Source organism: Gymnoscopelus microlampas (assembly GCF_963454915.1).
Source record: "Gymnoscopelus microlampas genome assembly, chromosome: 24".
NCBI lineage: Eukaryota > Metazoa > Chordata > Actinopteri > Myctophiformes > Myctophidae > Gymnoscopelus > Gymnoscopelus microlampas.
This window is the reverse complement of record NC_139961.1, coordinates 414,880-437,379: the sequence shown is the minus strand read 5'-3', so window position 1 is coordinate 437,379 and position 22,500 is coordinate 414,880. Positions and strand designations below refer to the sequence as shown.

Genomic DNA, 22,500 nt, shown 5'->3' with positions numbered 1-22,500 from the left:
AACGGCTCAATCCTTAAAATTGAGCCGTGCACTGTTTGTAAACATCGCGGACATCTGCCTGCTTCCACCACCGGAGAACGCGTGTCAAACGGTGCCTCCATGTTGTAGTTAGAACGGTTTATGTTAAACGAGGAGAAGAAATCAACCAACAAGGAGAAAATTGAGTTTCAGTTTCGTCATTGGAACGAGGGCCGACGGCTTCGGCAAAACCGGAATCCCTAATAAGGGCTTTCCGGTCCGGTGGTGTTACAATGAAACGGTCCGTGTAGAAAATTGAAAAAAGTTGTTGTTTTTTTCGAAAAAAAGGAAAGAGCACCACGGCCCGTAGGCTACGGCCCGTAGGCTACGGGCCGTAGGCTACGGCCCGTAGGCTACGGCCCCGGCGCTTTACTGTTGGATTTATCCGCCCGTAGGCTACGGCCCCGGCGGGTAGAGTGTTAAAGGATAACTTTGTTTTTTTACAACCAAGGTTCATATTTTAGCTTGTAATTAAAGTAAATAAAATATGAGTGTCATTTTTTTTTTCATTTACTGCTTTCTATAGTTTTGGCAATTTTTGCTATATTTTTTACAGTGGGCGGGGGCATTCTGTCCGGTGGCTAAATATGCATTTTTTTACACAATAAAAAAGGTCCTGTGGTCTTTGATGGCCAGATGTGAGTTATTGGGGGCTAGAAGAGCTACTGTAAATAATAATAAAGAAAACACCGGGTTATTGTGTAAAAAAAAATACATATTTAGCCATCGGACAGAATGCCCACTGTAAAAAATATCGCGAAAATTGCTAAAACTATAGAAAGCAGTAAATTAAAAAGAAATTACACTCATATTTTATTTACTTTAATTGCAATCTAAAACATAAACCTTGGTTGTAAAAAAATAAAGTTGTCCTTTAAGAAGGTGTTCTCCAGGCAGAACATTGGACAGAAGATGAATAAATCATATAATATGAATGTATTAACAGGTGGACAGAAGATGAATAAATCATATAATATGAATGTATTAACAGGTGGACAGAAGATGAATAAATCATATAATATGAATGTATTAACAGGTGGACAGAAGATGAATAAATCATATAATATGAATGTATTAACAGGTGGACAGAAGATGAATAAATCATATAATATGAATGTATTAACAGGTGGACAGAAGATGAATAAATCATATAATATGAATGTATTAACAGGTTGACAGAAGATGAATAAATCATATAATATGAATGTATTAACAGGTTGACAGCATAAAGAAGACAGAAGATGAATAAATCATATATTATGAATGTATTAACAGGTGGACAGAAGATGAATAAATCATATAATATGAATGTATTAACAGGTGGACAGAAGATGAATAAATCATATAATATGAATGTATTAACAGGTTGACAGAAGATGAATAAATCATATAACATGAATGTATTAACAGGTTGACAGAAGATGAATAAATCATATAATATGAATGTATTAACAGGTTGACAGCATAAAGAAGGTGTTCTCCAGACAGAACATTGGACAGAAGATGAATAAATTAGGCAGTAAGATCGTGTCTCAGGAACAGAGAGAGAAAATCAAGAAGAGTTTCACTCACCAGCAGAAGAGCCCTGGCTCCTCCCCCTTCAAGGTGTCACCTTTGACCTTCAGCATCAGGAAGGTTAGACACGCACGCGCACGCACGCACACACACACACACACACACACACACACACACACACACACACACACACACACACACACACACACACACACACACACACACACACACACATACACACACACACACACACACACACACACACACATATACACACACAAACATATACACACACACACACACATATACACACACAAACATATACACACACACACATATACACACACACACACGCACGCACGCGTGCGCGCGCGCGTACACACACGCGCGCTGCGTCGCGATGCGACGCGTTGTGAGCTTGTAGATCTGCTATTTTCAAATAGCTGATGTATTATGTTAAAGTGCTCATGTTGGCCCATAGTCGCTTCTTTTGGGCTGCTTTTCCTAGACCTGGTTGCTTGTTTCTCTCACATAATCTGGCAACACTGGAGACAGGAGTGTGTGTGTGTGTGTGTGTGTGTGTGTGTGTGTGTGTGTGTGTGTGTGTGTGTGTGTGTGTGTGTGTGTGTGTGTGTGTGTGTGTGTGTGTCATACTTATAACTTTGTGTGTGTGTGTGTGTGTGCGTGTGTGTGTGTGTGTGTGTCATACTTATAACTTTGTGTGTGTGTGTGTGTGTGTGTGTGTGTGTGTGTGTGTGTGTGTGTGTGTGTGTGTGTGTGTGTGTGTGTGTGTGTGTGTGTGTGTGTGTGTGTTTCAGCGTGGAGACTCTACATCCTCAGAGCCTGGAGCCGTCACAGACCCAGAGGCCTTTAGAGGCCTTCAGACCGGGGACTCGCCTGGCGGCGCTGAGGCCCAGATGGAGCTCTCCCCGCTGGGCGGCCCCGACCCGGACCACGCCCCCTCCTTCACCCAGGTCCACTCCCAGCTGGCCCCGCCCACTGCCGCTGCCGCTGCCGACCACGCCCCCGAAAAGGTACCGCCGTCAAAACGTACTTTACACTTTCAAAGTAAAAGTACTGCCGTCAAAACGTACTTTGCACTTTCAAAGTAAAAGCACTGCCGTCACAATGTACTTTGCACTTTCAAAGTAAAAGCACTGCCGTCAAAACGGACTTTACACTTTCAAAGTAAAAGTTTGGTATTGTAGTAATAACAAATCTACAAATAATTGTCGTGCAGTAAAAAGCACAATATTTGCGATGTAATGGAGTAGAACTATAAAGTATACTTGAATTACAGTACTTGAGTAAATGTACTTTAATTACTTTCCACCAGCCGGCGCCCCCCAACATGGCCGACGACGACGTCCCAGAATGCTTTGCTCCGGAGGCGGACGTCGTCACCGTGGCGACGGAGGACGTGAGCGAGGAGTACGCTCTGTCGGAGACCCTCCCACAAGGGGAGGAGCTACCTGTGTACCCGCCCCCTCTGGCGGAGACCCTCCCACAAGGGGAGGAGCCACCGGTGTACCCGCCCCCTGAGGAAGAGGTAGAGGGAATATTATTATTTAGTCATTTATCGGACGCTCTTAACCCAATAAGACCTGGAACTGTGTCATTTTTAGATTTGAGCTAAAAAAGCATTATTTTACACTTTGGGCTATTCAAAAATAGCAGATCTACAAGCTCGTAGCGCGGCACCGAGTGCCGCGCTACGAGCTTGTAGAGTTTGTAGATTTTTTGAAAAATCGTGAAAATGTGTGCAAATCTTTGAATATATATATTTTTAAAGCGAACATTTTTTAACTCAAATCGTTGCTTCTGGGGGGTCCCTGGAACTAAATAGTTCCTGTTGGCGTTGCGCCTTTGCTTCTTCATCGGTTTGCAGACAATGATTAGCTTCTTCAGTTTGCATAATAAGAGTTAGTTGCACTGTGTCATCAACTGTGATCTCAGTTTGTACTGGAATGTACTGTTCTTGATTAATCCTGTCTAAGCTATTTATATTACGTATTGTGATGACACCAGTGTGTCTACATCAGTGGTTCTCAAACTTTTTCATGTCAAGGACCCCCAAATTGACACTTATTAGCCCGCGGACCCCAATTTGAAAAGATATGCCAGGGACCCCCCATAAGAGACGATTTTTACGGCTCTAGCAGTGTTTCACAACCATTTTAATTTCAAGGACCCCCAGTTTGACATGCATTAGGGCTACAGACCCCCATTTAATGGCATTTATATCTCTGGGACCCCAATTTCTATTGTAAAATCAATGTTTATTTAACTCTGAGAGTGTACAAATGGAACCAAATGGACCCATTTGGTTCCATATGTACACTCTCAGAGTTACAGACCCATAAAGGTCCATTTGGTTCCTATCCATCATTTAGCTGGGGACCCCCTGGAACCCCCTCAAGTACCCCTGGGGGTCCCCGGACCCCACTTTGAGAACCAATGGTCTACATAATGTATTGCTCCGCCATTTCTCAGCCATTTGGTGATTATTCCTGTCTTACCTCACTTTGAAAGAGACACAGACTCTTTCAAAGTGACACATCTATTTATAGGCCCGCTGATACGTCATGCGTCTCACTAGCCAATCAGAGCACACTCTTTCAACGTATTGTCACGTGTCACGTGAGGCTTGACCAATGTTAGCTTGGCCGAGGGAGGGGGGGGGGGACGGAAAGTGAAAACATAGTCTCCTGGCGGAGACAACAATTGCAGTGACTCATGAGGCATTTTCATATCGTCCAATCAATACAGGAGGAGGAGGAGTCACACGTAGCTCCGCCCCACGAGGAAGAGGACAGAGAGAAGGAAGGAGGGATGAAAGGAGAGAAAGAAGGAGAGATGAAAGTGGAAGAGAAAGAGAGGGAGGAAGGAGTTTCTACTTAAATCTGCATCGTGTACACACACATACATGGAGTACACAAAGTGTGCCTATATACTACACACACACACACACACACGCGCACGCACGCACACGCACACGCACACACACACACACACTAAAGCAGTGGTTCTCAAACTTTTTCATGTCAAGGACCCCCATATCAACACTTATTAGCCCGCGGACCCCCATTTCAAAAGATATGCCAGGGACCCCCATAAGAGAAGATTTTTACAGCTCTCTAGCAGTGATTCTCAACCATTTTAATTTCAAGGACCCCCCAGTTTGACATGCATTAGGGCTACGGACCCCCATTTAATGGCATTTATATGCCTGGGACCCCATTTTATATTGTAAAATCAATGTTATATTTAACTCTGAGAGTGTACAAATGGAACCAAATGGACCCGTTAGGGTCCATTTGGTTCCATTTGTACACTCTCAGAGTTACAGACCCATTTGGTTCCTGTCCATCATTTAGCTGGGTACCCCCTGGAACTCCCTCAAGTACCCCTGGGGGTCCCCGGACCCCACTTTGAGAACCAATGCACTAATAGACAGGGGTGCACATAACTGGTGCACAGGTGCGCATGCGCACCCAAAAATAAGTAATGCGCGGCACATCAGAAGACGCGAGGCGCTTTTGCATACCAACAGCTGAGACAGGAATTTCCAAGCTTTTATTTTTTAGCAAAACTAAAAAAATAAAAGCCTGGAGATCGAGGCTATAGGAATTTACTTCCTGAAGCCACACTCACGTCACACACTCACGGTAAAGCACGCGTCGGCCCCATGTACAGCCATTAGGCGCAGGGGGAGGGGACGCATGCTGCACGTGATTGTGTGAGTGTTGCCTCGCGTCGCCTCGCTGCGTGCACGCAGCCAGCAGCGGTTGTTAGAGGCACTCGTCGTCACCGATGATGAACGAACGCACCGTAACGGTGCAAAAATATGCCGTGAACGTCTAAATCTGGCGGATAAAAGCAGTGCAGCAGCACAGGGGGGCCCCGACCTTGGGGGGGGCTTCTCCTAACGGCGTGTGAGAAAAAAAACGGCAAAAATCGGCGGAATTTGACCTAAAACGTTATGTGCATCCCCCTGCTAATAGATATATAATCATGTAACATGAATATTGTATTTTAGCTCTCTCACGCACGCACGCACGCACGCACACACACACGCGCACACACACACACACACACACACACACACACGCACACACACACACACACACACACGCACACACACGCACACACACACACACAGGTGTGTGTTTCTCATGTGAAACAGGATGCAAACTGAACAACCTTGACTGTTATCTTTGCTAACGCTACGTGTGTTACTGTGTGTGTGTGTGTGTGTGTGTGTGTGTGTGTGTGTGTGTGTGTGTGTGTGTGTGTGTGTGTGTGTGTGTGTGTGTGTGTGTGTGTGTGTGTGTGTGTGTGAGAGCTGTGAAAACACTTGTGACCTTAACTCTCTGTCTCTGTCTGTCTGTCTGTCTGTCTGTCTGTCTGCCTGTCTGTCTGTCTGTCTGCCTGTCTGCCTGTCTGTCTGTCTGTCTGTCTGTCTGTCTGTCTGTCTGTCTGTCTGTCTGTCTGTCTGTCTGTCAGAGCATTTTAAAGGAAGTGTACGTGATATTATTTTTGTTTAATATAAAACTTTATTTCTTTCTTGTTAGAAATATGTGTAAAACATTCTTACTGTCCAGGTGGGATGCCAATTCCAGCCAATCAGGATATCATGTTTTTAATAGTGTCTCAGTTCTCTGTGACATCACTTCCTGTTTCACTTGTTTATCCTGTTTGGACTAAATTGGTATCTTGACCGGAAAATGTATTTTCTATTTACTAAGGAGAGACAAATATCACAATATAGAGTTATTTAACACAGTGGTTCTCAAACTTTGTCATGTCAAGGACCCCCAAATTGACACTTATTAGCCCGCGGACCCCCATTTGTAAAGATATGCCAGGGACCCCCTTAAGAGAAGATTCTTACGGCTCTCTAGCAGTGATTCTCAACCATTTTAATTTCAAGGACCCCCAGTTTGACATGCATTAGGGCTACAGACCCCCATTTAATGGCATTTCTATCACTTGGACCGCAATTTATATTGTAAAATCAATGTTAATGTAACTCTGAGAGTGTACAAATGGAACCAAATGGACCCTAACGGGTCCATTTGGTTCCATTTGTACACTCTCAGAGTTACAGACCCATAAGGGTCCATTTGGTGCCTAATCTATCATTTAGCTGGGGACCCCCTGGAACTCCCTCAAGGACCCCTGGGGGTCCCCGGACCCCACTTTGAGAGCCAATGATTTAACACTTTTAGATAGAAACCCTTCCAGTGTGTAATCTGTCTGTAGTAATCTGTAATCTGTCTGTAGTAATCTGTAATCTGTCTGTATGTAATCTGTAGCTATAGAGGCCTGGTTGTTTTTGCTGCGTTTGTTCTTATTGTAGTTTTTCTTGAATGTTTCTAACAAACAAAATCAGTGGTGGAAAGCAAACTAAGTACATTTACTTAAGTACCGTACTTGAGTACAATTTTGAGGTATTTGTACTTTACTTGGGTATTTCCTATTTTCAACGTTTCTTTTACTTCTACTAGAGATTTAGATTATCATCACAAAACATACATTAACCCCTTCAAACCTATATACATTTTGGCCATGTGAAAATAGCAGATCTACAAGCTCTTTGTGAGCTTGTAGATCTGCTATTTTCACAATATTTTTTTACACATTTGAAAACTTGTGAAATGGGACATTCTGCATAATGAGTACTTTCGTCACCTATAGTACATTTTGATACCAATACTTTTGTACTTTTACTCAAGAAAAATTGTTTAATTCCAGACTTTCACTTGTAACAGAGTACTTCAACATTACAGTGTTGATACTTTTACTTAAGTAAGAAATGTGAGTACTTTTTCCACCACTGAACAAAATGCGTCCGGTGCCAAAGAAACGCTTGTTTACTCTCAGAGATAAATACATAAATACATAAATACATAAATACATAAATACATAAATACATAAATACATAAATGTCACATTTATATAAACAACACTTCTTTTATTTGAGTCTAATAAATAAATAACTCAATAAATGTATCCTAACTGAACTCTAATGTGTTCTGTCTGATGTTTTACACTAGAGAGACAGACAGTAGGAGAGACAGACAGTGTAGGACAGAGAGAGACAGACAGTAGGAGAGACAGACAGTGTAGGACAGAGAGAGACAGACAGTAGGAGAGACAGACAGTGTAGGACAGAGAGAGACAGACAGTAGGAGAGACAGACAGTGTAGGACAGAGAGAGACAGACAGTAGGAGAGACAGACAGTGTAGGACAGAGAGAGACAGACAGTAGGAGAGACAGACAGTGTAGGACAGAGAGAGACAGACAGTGTAGGACAGAGAGAGACAGACAGTAGGAGAGACAGACAGTGTAGGACAGAGAGAGAAAGACAGTAGGAGAGACAGACAGTGTAGGACAGAGAGAGACAGACAGTAGGACAGCTGAGAGAGAGACAGCTACGTCCTACCGGGGAAACTCCACCCTGTCAGGTGATAAGAAGCTACGTCCTACCGGGGAAACTCCACCCTGTCAGGTGATAAGAAGCTACGTCCTACCGGGGGGAGACAGGGTGGAGTTTCCCCGGTAGGACGTAGCTTCTTATCACCTGACAGGGTGGAGTTTCCCCGGTAGGACGTAGCTTCTTATCACCTGACAGGGTGGAGTTTCCCCGGTAGGACGTAGCTTCTTATCACCTGACAGGGTGGAGTTTCCCCGGTAGGACGTAGCTTCTTATCACCTGACAGGGGGGAGTTTCCCCGGTAGGACGTAGCTTCTTATCACCTGACAGGGGGGAGTTTCCCCGGTAGGACGTAGCTTCTTATCACCTGACAGGTGATAAGAAGCTACGTCCTACCGGGGAAACTCCCCCCTGTCAGGTGATAGAGATGTTATCGTTCCAGGCGTTAGCCAGGACTATCGGGCAAAATGGAGGCATGCTTTTTAGCCGCATGCTGAAAGCTGGCGGCTCTACAGACAGCACTAGTCCTAGTCCGACACCCGAGTAACACCTAAGTGTCATTGGCTGTCCTGGCTGTCCTTCACACTTCCCGCCAATGGGGAGACGGCTCTTTGCAGCACCCGCCTCTCCTCCTTTGACACCTATTTGTCATTGGCTGTCCTGGCTGTCCTTCACACTTCCCCCCGTTTAAGCCAATGGGGAGACGGCCCTTTGCAGCACCCGCCTCTCCTTCTTTGCAGCAGAGAGAGAGAGAGGGAGAGAGCCTCAGCCAGGAGGGTTAGCCTAAATGCTAGCGTGCTTCATTAGACCTAGTTTGGCTATTAAGTTACTATTTGCCCATGTTCACACTGACTTCAATCTTAGCTATTGTTGGGACGACCCGTGTGGTGTCACAAAATGTTGCCACCACTTATATAAAAAACATTAGAGTGCTTAGCGTCGCAGATTCCGTGACGCTGTTGCCAGGTTTGGCGAGAGAAACAAGCAATCCAAAAAACAAGTAATCAGGTCTATGAAAAGATTGGGGCCAAAAAAGCCTGCCGTATGCGGCTTTATTATGACTTTGGTCATTTCTTGTTTTCACATGGAATGCACGAGGTGGAGTCTACAGCTTAAACAGCGCCGCGCAGCCTCAACGCTGATATTTCTGGCAACGAACGGTAATCTGTCATTATAAAATGCTGGCACCCCAATGTGTTAATAATAAATTAATTTAAAAAATATCCTGTGATGACAATTTACAATTTACAATGTAGTCATTTTATATCAGACTCTTTATCCAGAGGGACTTATAAACAAGATAATAAACTGTCTTTTAAGGGAGACAGACAGACAGACAGACAGACAGACAGACAGGCTGAAGCAGGCTGAAGCAGGATGTAAATACCCCACACACACACACACACACGCACACACACACACACACACACACACGCACACACACACACACACACGCACACACACACCATTCTTTGGAGACATAATGCGACCCGTCAGAAATGTTTTAAAATGTAATTCTTCATTGATATAAATTATATAAACATTATCCCCTCCCCCAAAAAAAAACATACCCATCATTTCAGAAACAGTGAACATAGCAGATCTACAAGCTCACAACGCGCTGCGACGCGTTTTGAGCTTGTAGATCTGCTGTTTTATTTATTTGAAACAGCTTAAATAGTTAAATCATAATATACTCTATTTCCATTCCTGGAAGTAAAAAAGTATTCTATTTGAGATGTAGTGGAGTCTAAAGTAAAGTATTTCTGTTTGAGATGTACTGTACTTAAGTAAATGCACTTAGTTACTTTCCACCACTGTATATATATATATATATATATATATATACATACACACAAACGGCTCAGTGTCGCCCTCCTGTGGTTCATCGTTGCCTCTACACTCTGTGCTTTGAGTCGCATTGTGATGCAAAATATGTAGATCGGCCTTTATTTTTACACAATAAAGGTAAAAAATTCTGTTTTGGCTCTACATTAAATATCTCTACATTAAATATCTCTACATTAAAAATCTCTACATTAAATATCTCTACATTAAATATCTCTACATTAAATATCTCTACATTAAATATCTCTACATTAAATATCTTTACATTAGATATCTTTACATTAAATATCTCTACATTAAATATCTCTACATTAAATATCTTTACATTAAATATCTCTACATTAAATATCTCTACATTAAATATCTCTACATTAAATATCTTTACATTAAATATCTTTATATTAAATATCTCTACATTAAATATCTTTACATTAAATATCTCTACATTAAATATCTCTACATTAAATATCTCTACATTAAATATCTTTACATTAAATATCTCTACATTAAATATCTCTACATTAAATATCTTTACATTAAATATCTCTACATTAAATATCTCTACATTAAATATCTCTACATTAAATATCTCTACATTAAATATCTTTACATTAAATATCTCTACATTAGATATCTTTACATTAAATATCTCTACATTAAATATCTCTACATTAAATATCTCTACATTAAATATCTCTACATTAAATATCTCTACATTAAATATCTCTACATTAAATATCTTTACATTAAATATCTCTACATTAAATATCTTTACATTAAATATCTCTACATTAAATATCTCTACATTAAATATCTCTACATTAAATATCTCTACATTAAATATCTCTACATTAAATATCTCTACATTAAATATCTTTACATTAAATATCTCTACATTAAATATCTCTACATTAAATATCTCTACATTAAATATCTTTACATTAAATATCTTTATATTAAATATCTCTACATTAAATATCTTTACATTAAATATCTCTACATTAAATATCTCTACATTAAATATCTTTACATTAAATATCTCTACATTAAATATCTCTACATTAAATATCTTTACATTAAATATCTCTACATTAAATATCTCTACATTAAATATCTCTACATTAAATATCTCTACATTAAATATCTTTACATTAAATATCTCTACATTAAATATCTTTACATTAAATATCTCTACATTAAATATCTCTACATTAAATATCTCTACATTAAATATCTCTACATTAAATATCTCTACATTAAATATCTCTACATTAAATATCTTTACATTAAATATCTCTACATTAAATATCTTTACATTAAATATCTCTACATTAAATATCTCTACATTAAATATCTCTACATTAAATATCTCTACATTAAATATCTCTACATTAAATATCTCTACATTAAATATCTTTACATTAAATATCTCTACATTAAATATCTCTACATTAAATATCTTTGCTGAAAATAGCAGATCAACAAGCCTGTTGCCAGATTTTGTGAGTGAAACAAGCAACCATGGTCTAGGAAAACCAGCCCAAAAGAAGCGACTATGGGCCAACATGAGCACTTTAACACGTTGGTTCTCAAAGTGGGGTCCGGGGACCCCCAGGGGTACTTGAGGGGGTTCCAGGGGGGCCCCAGCTAAATGATGGACAGGAACCAAATAGACCCTTATGGGTCTGTAACTCTGAGAGTGTAACAAATGGAACCAAATGGACCCTAACGGGTCCATTTGGTTCCATTTGTTACACTCTCAGAGTTAAATTAACATTGATTTTATAATAAAAATTGGGGTCCCAGAGATATAAATGCCATTAAATGGGGGTCCGTAGCCCTAATGCATGTCAAACTGGGGGTCCTTGAAATTAAAATGGTTGAGAATCACTGCTAGAGCCGTAAAAACTCTTCTCTTATGGGGGTCCCTGGCTTATTTTTTCAAATGGGGGTCCGCGGGCTAATAAGTGTCAATTTGGGGGTCCTTGACATGAAAAAGTTTGAGAACCACTGCTTTAACGTGTAGAAACCAGCGCCATGTTGCGTCATCTCGTGTTTAATATTTGAATGATTTATTGACGACTTAAACTTGTATTTACTCATGTTGTCCACACTTCCAAAATGTTAATGATGTCCACGATCACAATACCAGAGGCAGCTCCACAAACCTTGTCCAACCCTTTTTTGGCTCAACAAAGGGAAGTAACTCGTTCTCATGCTATTCATCAAAAATGTGGAACGCCCTACCAAAAGGAGTAAAGGAGTGTAAAACCCTACTCTCTTTCAAAACAGCCCTAAAGATACACCTTCAGGAGGCTGCAATTGGAAAATGGCCCCTGTCTAAGTCCTAACCTAACCTACCCCCCTACCCCCCCCCCCCCTCTCTCCTTCTCCTTTTGTACATATTTCTCACTCTTCATACCAGTAACCTGTAAACTGATTGTATGACATTCTATAGTAGTTGTGTATATCTGTCTGTCTCTTATATGTCATGATGATTTGTGTGCATGGGGAACTCATTTGAAACAAGCTCAGTGCTTTTATGAGTCTTCCATTTTAGTAGACCTTGTATTGTGAATTTGTACTTCCATGTACTGTTGTTCTCATGTCTTACTAAATAAAGTACATCAATCAATCAAGGGCGACAAGGGCCGTTGAATACAACCAGATGAACTGAGTCAGATGTTTGTGAAGTGTTGTAAACATGAACACATTTATAACATTACACAACACATATATAACACATATCTGAGGACCCCCTACGGGCCCTGGACCCCCTGTTGACCCCCTGCTGTTATACTTGCACTTAAACCCTATATATACGCACGCACGCACACACACACACACACACACACACACACACACACACACACACACACACACACACACACACACACATACACACACACACACACACACACACACACACACACACACACACACACACACACACACACACACACATCAAGCATCAATTTAAATTCTTTACTTAAGTAAAAGTATCAATACTTTAATATAAAAATACTGTGTTACAGGTAAAAGTCCAGAATTAAAAAATTACTTGAGTAAAAGTACAAACGTATTGGCATCAAAATGTACTTAAAGTACCAAAAGTAAAAGTACTAAATATTTGAAAATAGCCGATCTACAAGCTCACACGTTGTGAGCTTGTAGATCTGCTATTTTTTTGAATAGCCCAAATAAAATCTAAAATGACAGAGATACTTTCCCGGATTGAATGTGCTTAATAAGGACCCCCTGGAACCTCCTCAAGGAGGACCCCCTGGATTGAACCTCCTCAAGGACCCCCTGGATTGAACCTCCTCAAGGACCCCCTGGAACCTCCTCAAGGACCCCATGATGAGTGTTAAACGTTGTATCATTGTGTGCGCCCTTGCTAATTGTGGCCCGCAGAGGGCGATGTCGTCTGCAGTCACGTCCAGGACGTGACGTCACTGACTATACCTTGCACTACCTAGTGGCCTCTACCTTATATACGGTCAGACGTTGTTTTGGATTAGTCTCGCGTCACCAGACTACTATTCCACAATCTCTGAATGCTAACATAGAGTCTGGGACTCCACTTCCCGAAAGCTGTGTAAGGGAAGTTGTTCAGACCGGAAAGACATTCGACCAATCACGACGCGGTGCCCGCGGACCTGTAGTCCTAGTGGAAACAGAACCGAGGCGGAAGCATAGTCATAGGAGTGGTAGATTCATGTTATTTGTGCGAGGATTGTTTATCACAGAAAACTGAGAAAGGTATCATGGAATTAACGCCGAAAAAACTGTGAAAGAAGACACTAGTAGACATAAACGATATTTATGAGATTCGTTGATTCCAGTCGGACTCTGCACAATGCTGAAACGGACGTGGGTAGGGGAGGGGCATCCGCTTTCCACTTACACATGATCAGAGCTTCCGAGTCCCAGACTGTATGTCGGAAACATTTGTAAATTGTGGGAGGCAACAGTCTGGCCACGCGGTAAAAGCAAAGCAAAGTTTGTTGTTTACCCAGGGTGTCGGACTAAGCACGAAGCTTGTTTCCAGCCGGACCCTGCATGGAAGCCTTGCTCAAGGGCTATTCAGCGGTGATTCATGATTGATGTTATGAATTGGGGAATCGAACTAGGGACCTTCCGGTATCAAGGCCGCCCCTCTAACCACTAGGCCACCGCTGCCACGATAACCGCCCAACTCACTCCAAATCCAACTCACTCCAAATCGCGCCCAACTCACTCCAGACATCTCACTCCACACACTTGCCCAACTCACTCCACACACTTGGCCAACTCACTCCAAAAATTATTATTGAGTACAATATTGAGGAATTAAGTACAATATTGAGGAATTTGTTACTTTTAACTCTATTCTGTTTTAGGCTTGGTTAAAGTTTTAAATACTGTCTCTACAAAACAGTCTCTACAAAACAACTTAAGGGGGGGGCTCGCTGGCCCCCGTCTTGTTAGGCTATTATTGAGCCTTAACAGTATCTATGGCCCTGGACTGTTAACACTTTGGCACTCCACTCACTCCACCCCACTGCTTACACCTAATGGCCCTCCTCCACTGAGTTCACCCGCATAATCACCCTCCACCCAGGTTAGGGTTAGGGTTAGGGTTTAGGGTTAGGGTTAGAATGTAAGAGTCTCCACCGATTCAACCCACACACACACACACACACACACACACACACACACACACACACACACACACACACACACACACACACATACACACACACACACACACACACACACACACACACACACACACACACACACACACACACACACACACATCAAGCATCAATTTAAATTCTTTACTTAAGTAAAAGTATCAATACTTTAATATAAAAATACTGTGTTACAGGTAAAAGTCCAGAATTAAAAAATTACTTGAGTAAAAGTACAAACGTATTGGCATCAAAATGTACTTAAAGTACCAAAAGTAAAAGTACTAAATATTTGAAAATAGCCGATCTACAAGCTCACACGTTGTGAGCTTGTAGATCTGCTATTTTTTTGAATAGCCCAAATAAAATCTAAAATGACAGAGATACTTTCCCGGATTGAATGTGCTTAATAAGGACCCCCTGGAACCTCCTCAAGGAGGACCCCCTGGATTGAACCTCCTCAAGGACCCCCTGGATTGAACCTCCTCAAGGACCCCCTGGAACCTCCTCAAGGACCCCATGATGAGTGTTAAACGTTGTATCATTGTGTGCGCCCTTGCTAATTGTGGCCCGCAGAGGGCGATGTCGTCTGCAGTCACGTCCAGGACGTGACGTCACTGACTATACCTTGCACTACCTAGTGGCCTCTACCTTATATACGGTCAGACGTTGTTTTGGATTAGTCTCGCGTCACCAGACTACTATTCCACAATCTCTGAATGCTAACATAGAGTCTGGGACTCCACTTCCCGAAAGCTGTGTAAGGGAAGTTGTTCAGACCGGAAAGACATTCGACCAATCACGACGCGGTGCCCGCGGACCTGTAGTCCTAGTGGAAACAGAACCGAGGCGGAAGCATAGTCATAGGAGTGGTAGATTCATGTTATTTGTGCGAGGATTGTTTATCACAGAAAACTGAGAAAGGTATCATGGAATTAACGCCGAAAAAACTGTGAAAGAAGACACTAGTAGACATAAACGATATTTATGAGATTCGTTGATTCCAGTCGGACTCTGCACAATGCTGAAACGGACGTGGGTAGGGGAGGGGCATCCGCTTTCCACTTACACATGATCAGAGCTTCCGAGTCCCAGACTGTATGTCGGAAACATTTGTAAATTGTGGGAGGCAACAGTCTGGCCACGCGGTAAAAGCAAAGCAAAGTTTGTTGTTTACCCAGGGTGTCGGACTAAGCACGAAGCTTGTTTCCAGCCGGACCCTGCATGGAAGCCTTGCTCAAGGGCTATTCAGCGGTGATTCATGATTGATGTTATGAATTGGGGAATCGAACTAGGGACCTTCCGGTATCAAGGCCGCCCCTCTAACCACTAGGCCACCGCTGCCACGATAACCGCCCAACTCACTCCAAATCCAACTCACTCCAAATCGCGCCCAACTCACTCCAGACATCTCACTCCACACACTTGCCCAACTCACTCCACACACTTGGCCAACTCACTCCAAAAATTATTATTGAGTACAATATTGAGGAATTAAGTACAATATTGAGGAATTTGTTACTTTTAACTCTATTCTGTTTTAGGCTTGGTTAAAGTTTTAAATACTGTCTCTACAAAACAGTCTCTACAAAACAACTTAAGGGGGGGGCTCGCTGGCCCCCGTCTTGTTAGGCTATTATTGAGCCTTAACAGTATCTATGGCCCTGGACTGTTAACACTTTGGCACTCCACTCACTCCACCCCACTGCTTACACCTAATGGCCCTCCTCCACTGAGTTCACCCGCATAATCACCCTCCACCCAGGTTAGGGTTAGGGTTAGGGTTTAGGGTTAGGGTTAGAATGTAAGAGTCTCCACCGATTCAACCCACACACACACACACACACACACACACACACACACACACACACACACACACACACACACACACACACACACACACACACACACACACACACACACACACACACACACACACACGAACACTGGGCTAAAGTGTTTAATGCATGTTTTATAATATTATAATTTATAGCTGCAAAGCAACTAGTAAAACAAATAAATTTAGTGGAGTAAAAAAACAATATTTGGATCCAATATGTAGTGGAGTAGAGGTAAAAGCATTGGAAGTTGGGAATACTCAAATAACGCACAAATACCCAACATTGTACTTAAGTACAGTACTTAAGTAAATGTACTTAGTTACTTTACACCACTGACACATTGAACCAATATTACACTGGTGACATTGCATGGAGTGAGTTGGGTTTGGTCCTGGAGTGAGTTGGCTATGGTCCTGGAGGGAGTTGGTCTTTGGTCCTGGAGGGAGTTGGTCTTTGGTCCTGGAGTGAGTTGGCCGAGCCCTGGAGTGAGTTGGGCGAGCCCTGGAGTGAGTTGGGCAAATATTTCTTAAGTCTTCATGGAGTGAGTTGGATTTGGAGTGAGTTGGGCGGTATTCGGCCACGCGAGACTATTTTGGATGGAATACAGAGCGGCAGCGTCACCGCGTCTCTCCTGCCTGAACATAAACTGCCTAGCAACAATGACAACCACTTGTTTCCACATCATTAACAGGTATTTAGATGACTTACACCGCAGTTAGCTGTTAGAACACAACTCTCGTAGACCAGTGGTGGAAAGTAACTAAGTACATTTACTTAAGCACTGTACTTAAGTACACTTTTGAGGATTTTTTTTTTTACTTTACTGGAGTATTTCCAATTTTCAGTACTTTTACTTCTACTCCACTGTCTTACTGCTGACACCCAAGCCATTCGATGCCTCTTTGTTAACTCAGACATCTGTTGTCCATGGTGTTGCCTCCAGGTTGGAATGCTGAAAAATTGCACTCCATTATCGAGCCGTTTGCCTTTCCGGTCGTGAGTATAGTTCTTGCATCCAATAACGCAGCACTGTGTTACCATTGTTGATTCTGCAAACTCTAGAGGGGGCGACAACACGCTCTTCTAGCACCGGAAGCACCGGAAGCTCAAGGAGAAGAAGGAGAAGAAGAAGACGGGCCGAGTCTTGTCTCTAGATCCCATCTCTCGGAGGAATTGTCACGCAGTGATTGGGCCAGTTGGTTGTCATAGAGACCTAAAGGCCCGGCGGGCCGTTAAGATGTATTCGTCTAGCTGTTGCACGGGACAACCAACAGCCAATCAGAAGACGGGCCGTCCCTCCGGGCGATGGGATGCAGTGTATAAAGCGTTCCACGTTGTTAGATTTCTCTCCTTTCGCCTTCAGTCAGTCTGACCGTCTGTCTCTGTTATTAATATTATAATATTATTATAAATCAATAAATAATAATAAAATCAATCATGGGATTCGGAGACTTGAAAACTCTTAGCGGCCTGAAGCTTTTAAATGACTTCCTTCAGGAGAGAAGTTATATTGAAGGGTTTGTTATTATTATTTGTATTTATTATGTATTTGTATTGTTATTATAATTATAGTTATAATAAACTTCTTAATGACTTCCTTCAGGATAAAAGTTATATTAAAGGCTTTATTTTTGGACAAGTTTGACAGCAGAGTTGGTGACTCAATGAGCTGTGTGACTCCAGGGGGCGCTGTGCTGGTCTGCTCACTAAATGCTTTCGTTCACATTATATGTTTCCTAAACTCTGTAGTTTAATAATAATATAATAATAAAATGATTCATATCCTCATTTATGACGGGTTTTAGTTAAACCATTAGTTTTTTAATGTTTCACCACAGAGACCCTCCTCCTGCAGTCACCAGATTATCCGAGTCACCGAGTTGTGTGTGACAGCCTTTTCCTTACTGCTAAGCTAGCGTTAGCCTTTAAGACACTGATATTTTGTGTTTTATGCTATAGTATATATTTATATATTAATGATCATGTACTCTAACTACTCTTTAGTATGGATGGAGTAAACCTGAAGTATTTGTATTTAAAGTATAGAAACGTGCACGGTTGGTGTGTGTGACGTGTCGTCCGTTATGAAAAGTAAACTTTGAAGTACTTTATATGGAAAGACATTCATAATACGAGGTCCTCTAAAACCGTTGGTTCGCAAAGTGGGGTCCGGGGACCCCCAGGGGTCCTTGAGGGAGTTCCAGGGGGTCCCCAAAATGATAGTTAGGAACCAAATGGACCCTTATGTGTCTGTAACTCTGAGAGTGTACAAATGGAACGGGTCCATTTGGTTTGTCTTAACCTACCACGGAACTCCCTCAAGGACCCCTGGGGGTCCGGGGACCCCCAGGGGTCCTTGAGGGAGTTCCAGGGGGTCCCCAAAATGATAGTTAGGAACCAAATGGACCCTTATGTGTCTGTAACTCTGAGAGTGTACAAATGGAACCAAATTATTTGTACACTCTCAGAGTTAAATTAGCATTGATAATGCAACATAAATTGGGGGTCCCAGAGATAGAAATGCCATTTAAATGGGGGTCCGTAGCCCTAATGCAATCACTGCTAGAGCTGTAAAAATCTTCTCTTATGGGGGGGGGGTCCTTGGCATATCTTTTCAAATGGGGGTCCGCGGGCTATTAAGTGTCATAAAAGCACAAAGTCTTATTTAACTCAAATCATGATGACATTTAAGAAAACACTGCAGAACATTATACAATCAGCTTACATGTTACTGGTATGAAAAACAAGACATATGTAAAGTATAGCAGTGGTTCTCAAACCTTTTCATGTCAAGGACCCCCAAATTGACACTTATTAGCCCACGGACCCCCATTTGAAAAGATATGCCAGGGACCCCCATAAGAGAAGATTTTTACGGCTCCATAGCAGTGATTCTCAACCATTTTCAAGGACCCCCAGTTTGACATGCATTAGGGCTACGGACCCCCATTTAATGGCATTTCTATCTCTGGGACCCCAATTCATATTGTAAAATCAATGTTAATGTAACTCTGAGAGTGTACAAATGTACATTTGTTCACTCTCAGAGTTACAGACCCATAAGGGTCCATTTGGTTCCTGTCCACCCTGGAACCCCCTCAAGTACCCCTGGGGGTCCCCGGACCCCACTTTGAGACCCAACGCAGTAAACAGTTCGAGGGGGACGGGGGGCGTGATCTACTCTGTACTAGAAAAAAAAAGGTTGATTCGTAGAATGTTGCTTCTGTGTTTATTCATTAAGTTATTGATTTAAATTTGGCTTTCTAGTGTGTGTGTGTGTGTGTGTGTGTGTGTGTGTCTCTATGTTCCATACTTATAACTCTGTGTGTGTGTGTGTAGCTATGTTCCCTCTCAGGCAGACGTGGCTGTGTTTGATGCCGTCTCCTCTCCTCCTTCCTCTGAGCTGGTCCATGCTCTGAGATGGTTCAACCACATCCTGTCCTATCAGAGAGAGAAGAACAGGTTTGATTGAATATTTAATACTTTGACTAAAAGGTCTTGTTTCTATTGGGGTCCTTGCTATTCAATTCATCACAAGACATGTATAGTCAGGGGTGCACATAACTTTTTAGGTCTAGTACTCAGAAGAGCACCTGGAGATGTGACTTGGTGCGCACCAAATAAATGGTCCCGTCCCGTTTTTTTAACCGGGGGGGGGGGGGAGTCAGCACAGTGCCCACCGGACAGTTTAGTCAAGGGGGGGGGGGGACGAGAAAAAGAAAAAAAAAAGGACGCTCTGCTTGCAAATTCCGCCGATTTTTTTTTCCCCCTCTCACCGTTTGTTGAAGCCCCCAAGGTTGGTGCCCTGTGCTGCTGCGCTGCTTTTATCCGCCAGATTGTGACGTTCACGGCATATTTTGCACCGTTACGGTGCGTTCATCATCGGTGACGAGTGGCTCTAACAGCCGCTGCTGGCTGCGTGCACGAGGCAGCGAGGCGATGCGAGGCGATGCGAGACACTCACACAATGTCCTCTACCCCTGTGCCTAATGGCTGTACATGGGGCCGTACATGGCTTCAGGAAGTAAATTCCTAGTCTCGATCTCCAGGCTTTTATTTTTTATTTTTGCTAAAAAATAAAAGTTTGTAAATTCCTGTCCCAGCTGTTGGTGCGCAAAAGCGCCTCGCGTCTCGTCTGATGTGGTGCGCATTATTTATTTTGGGTGCGCATGCGCACCTGTTATGTGCAGCCCTGTGTATAATGTTATAGACAGGTTTCCTGTTAGTAAACATTGAGAGGAATATGACCGCGCAGCTGCGGGGGGAAGCCTATGGGTGCGTTTGGAAATTACGCACCGGAGCACACTCGCCTATTAGTTTGTATTGGCCAGTGCGCTCACTGCCGCTCAGGGCTGTATTTTCGAACGCGCCTTCCACCCCCAGGCATGCGCAGATTGCGCATTCTGCTCTGTGATGACGTCGCTCGGAAACCCGTCTATTGAGGTAGCATTCTGCAGAGACTTCCTGGTTTCCTCTGTATGAATACTAATGACTTCCTGGTTTTTCTCCCAGTCTGCCAGGAGTCAAGAGGCCATTGGGTGAATACGGTCCAGTGGGCGTGGCTGACAGCACGGGCCCCGCCCCTGCCTCCGCCTCCAAGGACGACGAGGAAGACATCGATCTGTTCGGCTCCGAGGATGAAGAGGTGAAACCACACACACACACACACACACACACACACACACACACACACACACACACACACACACACACACACACACACACACACAGCCCCCCCATGGAAAGATGGAAGTTTGTCCCTTCAGGATAATACCCATGATGCAACAGGACGAGTGAAGCTGGTGTTCTGTTGTACAGAGTGACATTATTTGGCGTCAGCCCCCTGGTACCGTTTATTAACGTACCCCCCCCCTTTAACGTACCCCCCACTTTAACCTACCCCCCACTTTAACCTACCCCCACTTTAACGTACCCCCCCTTTAACGTACCCCCCCACTTTAACCTACCCCCACTTTAACCTACCCCCACTTTAACGTACCCCCCCTTTAACGTACCCCCCACTTTAACCTACCCCCACTTTAACGTACCCCCCCTTTAACGTACCCCCCACTTTAACCTACCCCCACTTTAACGTACCCCCCCTTTAACGTACCCCCCACTTTAACCTACCCCCACTTTAACGTACCCCCCCTTTAACGTACCCCCCCTTTAACGTACCCCCACTTTAACGTACCCCCCCTTTAACGTACCCCCCTTAAAGACATGCAAAAGTGTCACTTTTCAGCTACAGTCACCTTTTTCAACCCAAATAGGGCAATTGTGTGACACCTGACCCGAAAGAAAACAACATGTTGTCACCTTTTTTCACCTCGGGGCTGTTTGCATGCAAACAATGCCCTTATGTAATGTTAACGTACCTTACTTAATCTCTCCTCTCTCCTCTGTCCTCTCTCCTCTCTCCTCTCTGCTCTCTGCTCTCTCCTCTCTCCTCTAGGACAGTGCTGAAGCAGACAGGGTGAATGTTAATCTCTCCTCTCTCCTCTCTCCTCTCTCCTCTGTCCTCTCTCCTCTCTCCTCTCTCCTCTCTCCTCTGTCCTCTAGGACAGTGCTGAAGCAGACAGGGTGAATGTTAATCTCTCCTCTCTCCTCTCTCCTCTCTCCTCTGTCCTCTCTCCTCTCTCCTCTCTCCTCTCTCCTCTGTCCTCTAGGACAGTGCTGAAGCAGACAGGGTGAATGTTAATCTCTCCTCTCTCCTCTCTCCTCTGTCCTCTAGGACAGTGCTGAAGCAGACAGGGTGAATGTTAATCTCTCCTCTCTCCTCTCTCCTCTCTCCTCTCTCCTCTGTCCTCTCTCCTCTGTCCTCTCTCCTCTGTCCTCTCTCCTCTCTCCTCTCTCCTCTCTCCTCTCTCCTGTCCTCTCTCCTCTCTCCTCTCTCCTCTCTCCTCTAGGACAGTGCTGAAGCAGACAGGGTGAATGTTAATCTCTCCTCTCTCCTCTCTCCTCTCTCCTCTCTCCTCTGTCCTCTCTCCTCTCTCCTCTCTCCTCTCTCCTCTCTCCTCTAGGACAGTGCTGAAGCAGACAGGGTGAATGTTAATCTCTCCTCTCTCCTCTCTCCTCTCTCCTCTGTCCTCTCTCCTCTCTCCTCTCTCCTCTCTCCTCTCTCCTCTAGGACAGTGCTGAAGCAGACAGGGTGAATGTTAA

At 43.2% G+C, this 22,500-nt stretch overlaps 3 protein-coding genes across 9 annotated transcripts in view; 2 read left to right on the top strand and 1 right to left on the bottom strand.

The window, feature by feature from the left end:
• The window catches only part of LOC311040915 (caveolae-associated protein 2-like), a 25,566-nt gene extending 21,090 nt beyond the window's left edge, over nt 1-4,476 (top strand). For 4 of the 5 annotated variants that reach the window (XM_084051336.1, XM_084051334.1, XM_084051338.1 and 1 more), the window contains 4 exons: nt 1,474-1,653; nt 2,352-2,567; nt 2,870-3,082; nt 4,303-4,476. In XM_084051336.1, the coding sequence (XP_083907462.1) occupies nt 1,474-1,653; nt 2,352-2,567; nt 2,870-3,082; nt 4,303-4,434 (741 nt within the window). In that variant the 3' untranslated portion in view covers nt 4,435-4,476. The remainder of the gene's footprint in view (nt 1-1,473; nt 1,654-2,351; nt 2,568-2,869; nt 3,083-4,302) is intronic. The other variant, XM_084051335.1, reaches the window with a different exon arrangement.
• LOC311041025 (target of Nesh-SH3-like) overlaps nt 1-22,500 on the bottom strand; it is a gene marked incomplete at its 5' end in the record, with an annotated part of 759,687 nt that overhangs the window by 324,035 nt on the left and 413,152 nt on the right. The gene's annotated exons all lie outside the window — the stretch shown is intronic.
• Nucleotides 17,676-22,500, top strand: part of eef1b2 (eukaryotic translation elongation factor 1 beta 2) — a 10,457-nt gene continuing 5,632 nt past the window's right edge. Inside the window, exons 1-4 of one of the 3 annotated variants that reach the window (XM_084051346.1) lie at nt 17,676-17,855; nt 19,678-19,800; nt 20,851-20,983; nt 22,008-22,034. In XM_084051346.1, the coding sequence (XP_083907472.1) occupies nt 17,776-17,855; nt 19,678-19,800; nt 20,851-20,983; nt 22,008-22,034 (363 nt within the window). In that variant the 5' untranslated portion in view covers nt 17,676-17,775. The remainder of the gene's footprint in view (nt 17,856-19,677; nt 19,801-20,850; nt 20,984-22,007; nt 22,035-22,500) is intronic. The other 2 variants (XM_084051345.1, XM_084051344.1) reach the window with 2 other exon arrangements.